The following is an 8,791-nucleotide window of genomic DNA, read 5'->3' on the forward strand; positions in this document are numbered from 1 at the left end:
CTGAACGGTTAAAGAACTTCTAAGGAGACTAGATGATGATTATTATTATTATTATAGTTATTGTTGTTGCTATTGTTGTCATTGTTGTTGTTGTTGTTGTTATTATTATTATTATTATTATTGACACTACAACCCTTTGTGGGTCTTGGCCTGCTCTAAAATCACTTTAGCCATCCTGCTCTTGTGCCTTTGTTTTCCAGTTAACCACAACTTTAAAATCTCTCTACATTTCATAATCTGAGTTTATAATCTGTGGAGACATAAACATAAACTATTTAAATGAAAATAACCATACAAGAACAAGTAAACTCTTTACTGGAGACATACAGTTTATCACATAGTGTGAATTTCACAACAGGAATTCAAAATTCCTCGAGTACAGCCATTGATAATGTTTTTATAGGTAGTACAAGGTTAAGCTGTTTTTGTACATCTCCTATAGTCATTGGCTTTCCAGAGCACAGTGCCCAATTCCTTACAGTAAATAATATTACTACAAAAGTAAATTTAATACCCTTGGAACAGAGAACCAGAAAAATAAATAATGAAACCATCGCTTGGTTTCAGCATCTATTAGAAAATGAAATGTAGGAACCTATTTTCAAAAGTAAAGTTGAAAATTTTAAGATTAAGTGGCTAAAAGGCACCATTAATGTAGGCTCTTAGCAAAATAGATAATCAGATAAAAACAGCCTGAAATATAATAAAACATAAAACAGGAAAATTACATCTGACTGAACAAATACCATCTCTTCTTATACAGTCAACTCTCGATTATCCGGGGGCGGATTAACCGANGAAGAAGTGACCCAGAAGTAATTGCTGATGCCTTCAATACTTTCTTTCTGACAATTACTGAAAATCCAAACTTGCATCAGGAAGTTAGAGAAGATGCATTTCTCTTTTAAAAAGGCATTTCCTAGAAAATTCCATGGTATTAAGACCATTCCAACCACTGATACTCAGATAAAAAGTATAATGCATTCCCTCAAGGCATAAAACTGATCAAGTTATGATTGAATAACAAGTAAAATTTATAAATTTGTAATCACTCACTATTTATAGGGATCTTCCCAGATTGTCTTAAGATATCAATAGTAAGCCCACTGTACAAAAAAAAGGGGACAAAATGTTTATGTCAAACTACAGGCCAATTTCACTATTAACTACTTTCTCTAAAGTACTTGAGAAAGTAATGCACAATAAGTTAAACCCACATTTGCAAACTAGTAATGTATTAGTTACAGAACAGTTTTGCTTCAGGAAAGGAATGTAGACAGTGTATTAAAATCTATGAATCAAAAAAATGCATGTTGATGGAATATTCTGTGATTTGGCAAAAGCTTTTGAGTGTGTAAATCACGAAATTTTATTCATTAAATTACACTTCTTTGGCATTCAAGGAGCAACATCAAGTTGGTTTGGATTCTACCTAACAGATAGAAAACAAGATTGAGAGAAATCATCAAATTTAACCCAAAGTACCTATTTAAACTGGGGAGCAGTAAAACATGGAATTCCACAGGGATCAATTGTAGGGCCTTTATTTTTCCTGATCTATAAATGACCTCCCTCATACACAAAACACCTCATCAGTACATATAATATCTGCTGATGACACTAGTGTTGTAATTTCTAGTAAAAATTTAAATGATTTCTGCATACTGTCAAACAAAGTTCTCTCTCAAATGAGTAAATGGTTTTCTGCAAATAAGCTGTCCCTGAACCTAGATAAAACCAATGTAATAAAATTTATAACAAAAAACAGTGTCCATGAAATATATATATATATATATATAATGATAAATGTATAGAAGAGGCAATAAACATAAAAGTCCTTGGCTTACAAATTGATAATCATTTAAAGTGGAAAAACCACTGGTTCGAAAGCTAAGTGGAGCATGATATGCAGTTAGATCTGTGTTGCATATCAGCAGCGCTGGCACTCTCAAATCAACTTATTTTGCTTACTTTGACCCTTTGATGAAGTACAGAATACATTTTTGGGGCAGTTCTTCTGACAGAAGAAAGGGTTTTACATTGAAAAAGAAAATTGTTAGATTCATGATGGGTGTCAAATCCTGTAATTTTTGTAGAGATCTGTTCAAGAGACTAGATAACTTAACTCTTCCATGTGAATACATATTTTCATTAATAAACTTAATTTGAAATAACAAAGAACATTTTCAGACCAATGCAGATGTATACAGTGTTAACACAAGACAGCAGCACTATCTCCATAAACCAACTGTTAACCTCTCATACTTTTTATTATACTGGAATCAGAATTTTCAGTAATCTGCCATCTGATGTCAAAAGTCTTATGAATGAAAAAGCACATTTTAAAATAGCATTAAAACAAGATTTAAACACATACTTGTTCTACTCCGTTGATGAATACTTATTGTCTAAAAATGACTTATCGATTTAAAGGTTGTATAGAGAGCATAAGTTGACAGTAGTGATGTGTGTATATATATATATATATATACAGGGTGTCCCAGGAGGAATGTGCCAAACTTCAGGAGGGTGTTCCTTGTGTTAAAGTATGCCGATATAACCCAAAACACCTATGTCCAAAGTTGAACGGTTACGGAGATAATGGCCAGAGAAGTGTCAAACTTTGACCGGGGTTACACACTTGTTGATTACAAAATANTACGTATAGTGCGTGGACCTGCAAGAAGACAACACTTTTCTCGGGCCATTATCTCCGTAACCGTTCAACTTTGGACATAGGTGTTTTGGGTTATATCGGCATACTTTAACATAAGGAACACCCTCCCGAAGTTTGGCACATTCCTCCTGGGACACCCTGTATATGGACGTATTTTTTAATAGCCTCATGTGTTATCACTGTGTTTTCTTGTGTGAAAACTTCAGTTGTAGTGTACTATGTTTTTGTATTTATATGACATATTCCACATCCTACAGTCATTTTGACTAACTCTGAATCCAGGAAATGTAATGTAATGAGTCTAATTTGTATTGTGGATGCGTGGTTTGAATTTTGGCCAGAGCAAAGACAGTATTATCTGAGATTTTTTGTGTTTCTATTTTTGCCATCCACGTGAGTGCTGGAACATTACCTTGGAATCAACCACAGCTGCTTCTTTACTTATCCTTTATAGTTTGACATACCTAATCATCATCTCTCATTTGGTGCTGAACATAACAGTTAATTTAATATCATTAAATGATTTGTAATTTTAGGAGTTCTGTCATCTGGGATGTGATGCTGTTTAGTCCAGTAAAAGGCAACTGATCTTTAAGGAAGCATCAGTTGAATTGCACCAGATGACATGAAATTTTAATGGAAATGTTAGGTGACTTTCAGCAGACTACATAATATTATATCCCAGAAGATAGAATTCTTCATAACCACTGCTGTGTGAACCTCAAATCATACAATCTGTTATTTATTCTTTGAACAGCTTAGAGAAAGATAACAGTAGAAAAAGTGACATCAGTTGTGGCCCTTTTTAGTAAAGTCTTTGCTTGAGATGATGGTATATTAATAAAGTTATTGAGTTTTTGGACATTAGCCATCATCCTGCTTTTTATTTAAAACTTGTTAGTTCAAGAACCTTCCAGTTGAACTAGGTTGTTATATTGTATTGTACTGTAATGTACTGTAATAACGTTTTCCAGAAATCTCTTCAAGAAGAAATGAGACAGTTGACAGGTCAATTAGAAAAAATTAAGGTTGAGTTAAGGGAATACTACCAAGAACAACTGGAAATTGTGGTACGTGACAAACTGCGAGAATTTCAGGAGCAGTTGGATGCTGCAGAGACCTCTTTACATAAGGAACTGGAACAGCGAGAACATGCACTCAATGAAATGGCTTCCAAACAAGTAAAAGAGATATCAGAAAAGTAAGTTCATCACAAAACTAGAAAGATCTGTGAGTGTAAGTAGTTGTACTTTTGGAATTAGATGTTGGAATTTTTTTCAAATGTAAGTGGATCAAAGATTAGTACTATCCAGAATCATCCAAACAGATTTTGAGGCCTTCTCCAGTAACTGATTTAGGTGCCCCTTATCCACTCAACTGTACCAAGTTGGAGTTGCCTATCCTCCCCTCCTTTCCTTTCTTCCTTGTATTGTCATCCCACTCCTTTTCTTTCCTATGCATCACCAAAGTCTAATAGATGACATGTGTTTTAGAAGTCACTACTTTTCAAAAAAGTGTCATGAGGCCGCACAGATATTTGTAATGTTGCAAGAGTAAAGAGTTCCAGCTAAATTGTTTCTGATGCAGAAGAAATTGTATGCAATGCCCATGAATCTAGCGAAGGATGACATTCATATGTTAGGAAAAAATGCTTGTCTTTTCATTGTAGTGATCTAGTTAGCACTCCACTGTATACTGTCTCATATTTGCTCCTTATCATAGCATGTCCCATGCAGTTTAAAAAAAAATGTCATAGTCTTATAGGAGCTGCAACATGCAGACAGTTTTTCCTGTGGTACAGACTTGGATACTGGATGAAGAGGAGTTTACTGTACATAGGCTTACTTACTTACTTATTTACTTCTGGAGCTGAGCCCTTCTTGAGGAGAAGCCAAATCTGCAGCTACTCAAGAATTTCCCAGCATTTGCTGTACCTAGGCTATAATAAATAAAAGGATATGCAATCATATTGTGAATTTTAGGATTGCAAAGGATTCAGGGATGTCATATACAGGTTTATGTATATGTGTGTTTTGCTCTAGTGCTAAACTGTAGAGTCTTTATGGTAATCTAATTTGTTTCAGACACCAACTGGAAATGAAGTTACTAGAAGAGAAACATATGGAAGAACTTCAGTTGTACAAACTCCAGCTAGCACAAACAGTGCAACAGGCTTCTCACCTTGAAGCCAAATTACAGGGATATAATTCTAGGAAAAGTGAAATGGTTGAAAAGTTACACAGTGTCATGGAGACACAGTGGCAAGAAGCATTGCGTATTGTCAGTGGAAACAATCCGTTAGTTAACTGTGGGGCAGAATATGTGCGACTACAGGTAAAAGTAAAATTTATTTACAGAAATAGTGGCTTGGAGTTGGCCATGCTCTGGCAGTTAAGACACATATTTCTCACAATGGATTCTTTCTAGCATATTTCATATGCTTTTACTATAGTTTTAATTTTCACCTGTTAATCTTGTAGATATTTTGTGTTTTGCTACTACCAGTATTTTGTTTCACAGAGAAAAGAAAATTTCTCAGTGACAGACACTAGCACCTGGCCCTGTGTAACACATAGTCAGTCTACTGCTTTAGATAATGGACCATTTTCCACCTTGAAAAATCACAGCAATGATGAGCATCATACCAGAAAGACTGGTACTGCCTCAGGAACAAATGATGAAACACATTCAAAGAGCAGTAAGGTGAAGTCTTATAATAATATTAATAGTCTTGTGAATACCATTGTATAGATACATAATTGAAACATGGGCTATTAAACATTATTCCTTATCTCTTGTAACCTTTGTTGTTTGTAGATGGTAGTGGACACTCCACATGAATACAGAGATTTTACGGGTATGTCACAGCCTTGTGTAACCCCTGTTCACCTTCAGCAGAATATTGGTTCATTAACAGCTGATGAGATACCATTCAGTCGAGATGGACTGCTTACTTATAGAAAGGCAGAACAACTTATGTCATTACAAGGAACTCCCCTAAGCAAAGAATGTTTGAAAACAAATCAGCAGGATGAACTCAAAAGATACATAATGATGGTAGGTAGAATGATAGATTAGTTAAGAGGCCAATATATATTTTTAAGTTATATGACCAGGAATAAGTTTTAATCCAGCAATTCTTCAAGCAGAAATTCTTCACATTCAAGAACAAAGTGTTCAGGGACTCTTTTATCTTCTTGGAGTAAGACACTGGACTTTCTTTCAGAGGGTTCTGAGTATGGTTCCTTCCCAGATTGAAATTTTAATCTGTACCAAAGTTAAAACTTGGGAGTATGAAGCATACCCAGCTCCATGGTTCTTTGCAACACATGTTAAGTAAGCTGTGGGTTCCCTCTGCTGACCATCACCTTCATGATCGTTTTGTCACAGGGTGTGCAATCTGCCCTATCGCTGCCCCCATTTCAGAAGTGGATTCTGTCCCCTTGCATAAATGAGCAGAGGCCATAAAGGTCAACACAGACAATGTCAGGAGGCACTAAACAACAACAATGAGCAGAAACAGTTACAAATATTGCATTCACAAATAAAACACGTTCTGTGACATCTTGATGAACATTTTCAATTGCTGAGTGTGTAAAGGAACATTGACATTTTGATGAAGTTTTTCAGTTCCAGACTGGTTAAAAGAACATTGGGTTTATTTGGGCTCTTTCTACTGTTAGGTCAAAATATGAACATTCTTTGATAAAAATAAAGGTAATGTTCCTATGTTCAATGAATTAAGCACTACGCCATGAAGGCATAGGGAGAATGGATGTATAGATTCAAATTTTCTTGACCTTGGCACTAGCTGGAATTGAGTGGTCAGTGGATAGGAGGTTGGTTGGACCCCAGAGCCAGTCTGGACACTTTAGAGAAAAGAAAATTCTTGACCCTACTGGGTCTCAAACTCCAGCCCCTCAGTTGTCCAGCCCATAGCCAGTCGCTATACCAACTACGCTACCCCTGCTCCTATCATTCTTTGATGGTGGTTTTTTTTTTTCGTTTCTTTTTTCTATCCATAAAAGTAGCTTCTAGATGCTTTTAACTCATTGCTGTAAATGCCGTAGACACTAAAAGCATTATGTAGTATCTGAGGTTCTCAGTGTTCTGTCTTCTGGAATATATGTAGTCTGTTGAAAGTTTGGTGATGTTTCAGAGGAATGTCATCTGCATCATGGGGGTGTAGGTGTAAGCCAAGCAAGAAACTGGTATGAAGCGGGCAGCAAGCGGCTTGTGGGAATGTGGTGTTTTGTAGTAACAGAAGGAAACTAGGAAGCCAACCTGTCAGTTTCTATTCGCTCTCTTGGAAAACTGGGGTGAACCACTAGGCAAGAGGAGCAGAGTGACTGGGTTTGCCACTTGGAAAGGGTGATTGTGCACATATTGGAGCATGGGGAAATGAAGTTGTGTGTGTGTGTGTGTGTGTGTGTGTGTGCATGCGCGCGTGTGTGTGGGGGGGGGCAGAGAATTGAGGACACCTACCACTTCTCTCCCCCACGCTCCCATGTCTCCCATACTGGCCCTTTCAAAAGGCAAAACTAGCCACTCTCCTGTCATTGGTTTTCTTAGTTCCTGTCTGTTTCTGTATAGTACTGCATTCCACAAGCCACTTGCTTATGCCTGCTTCATGCTGGTTCCTTGCTTGGCTTACTCTTCAGCCTTGAAGATAGAGTGGATGTGTTCCTCCGAAACATCAGTTGACTTCCAACAGATTACATGGCATTATATCCCAGAAAATGGAGCACTTTAAAAACATGTTGCTCTCCTTTTATATTTAAAATACCTCCATTTTTCAGTTACTGGACAGATCTCCAGGTAATCCAGTAGATGAAGGAGCTCTGTCTACTGATCATAGACCAGACGTTCATAAAGAGAAAGAGGTGAAGCAGAATGGGTGTAGTCAAGGTGATAAAAGATGTCAGCATGTAGATATACCTACAAATGAGGCAAGTCAACATCCAAAATGGGAGAAAGTTTCACATGTTAGTATGAATTTATATAATTCATTAAGTGTATGAACTCCTATGTATGTCAGACTCAATAAGTTAGAAAGCATATGGATAGCCCACAGTAGGGAGAGCAGATGAGCAATACCATAATCAGCCCAGCTCTTCTCTACATTTGAAATGACACACTGTAAAAATTCCCTGTGTTTACTTTTCTTGAAAAGCTTGTGACTTATGCAGAAAATGTATTCAACATGAAATGTTTGTTTTTAATATTATACTGCAGCATCCTGTTGTACTATATCTGTCTGTTGCACCTGCTCAAGCTGGTTCGCTCGCGGATTTCTTGTCTTCTACCCTGAAGATGGAGGCGATACATTCCTCCGAAACGTCGGTTAACACAATTTCTACATGGTGCCACATCCCAGAAGATGGCTTTGTTAATTTTTGTTAGCTGCAGAAGCCGGGGTTTGAAACTTTCCACCCCAAATATGATGATATTGCAATCTGGAAGGTTTCCATGTCTCCCAGTGTTAAAGTGCCATTTGAATGTTGACTGTGTTACAGTCACAGAATCACTGTTTGTAAACAATGTTTCTGTGGAAAATGTATGGTGCACAGCTGACTACTGATTTATTCTTACTAAATGGCATTACCATTCCAAGGCTTGTGGGTAACTGTCTTTATCCCCTTTTTTGGTCTGACAGATTTCATTGTGTTTAAAAATGCTGAGTTAACATTGCTCTGTCCTGTATATTTTATTTATATCCAGCTTTCTACATAAATATTCTTATCCTTGTTTTTCCTTCAACATTTCCACTTTTATGTGGGCTCCACAGATATATATTGTGACATGTTGCGCAAAGCCGAGCCCCCCCCCACACCAGCAGTGACGCGGCGGGTGAGTCAGCGCTCCCCTCCCACCCCTCAGCGGTAACGTAACGCTCGCGTAATAGGCGAGTAATCACCCCGCATCCTGGCAGCTATGCGCGGTGACGTCACGAGCGGAGCCGAATAGAGCCGAGCGGAGCCGAAGATAGCCGAGCCCCGGAACCCTGGTAACTACGCAAGGCGAGTCAACAGCGGTGACGTAACAGGATGACGTGGCACTCATTACGCAACAAGCAAGCACTGCAGCTATATAAGTGAGCTGCACAGCGGCTGC

At 37.5% G+C, this 8,791-nt stretch overlaps 1 protein-coding gene across 10 annotated transcripts in view; it reads left to right on the forward strand.

Moving 5' to 3' along the window:
* The window catches only part of LOC111874655, a 50,391-nt gene that overhangs the window by 29,040 nt on the left and 12,560 nt on the right, over positions 1-8,791 (forward strand). For 8 of the 10 annotated variants that reach the window (XM_023870340.2, XM_023870344.2, XM_033755554.1 and 5 more), the window contains exons 8-12: positions 3,652-3,878; positions 4,762-5,011; positions 5,198-5,380; positions 5,495-5,734; positions 7,477-7,662. In XM_023870340.2, coding sequence (XP_023726108.1) covers positions 3,652-3,878; positions 4,762-5,011; positions 5,198-5,380; positions 5,495-5,734; positions 7,477-7,662 — 1,086 coding nt within the window. Of the gene's footprint in view, positions 1-3,651; positions 3,879-4,761; positions 5,012-5,197; positions 5,381-5,494; positions 5,735-7,476; positions 7,663-8,791 lie in introns of those variants that run through there. The other 2 variants (XM_023870346.2, XM_023870347.2) reach the window with 2 other exon arrangements.

The sequence above is a fragment of the Cryptotermes secundus genome, unplaced genomic scaffold (assembly GCF_002891405.2).
Source record: "Cryptotermes secundus unplaced genomic scaffold, Csec_1.0 scaffold56, whole genome shotgun sequence".
Lineage (NCBI taxonomy): Eukaryota > Metazoa > Arthropoda > Insecta > Blattodea > Kalotermitidae > Cryptotermes > Cryptotermes secundus.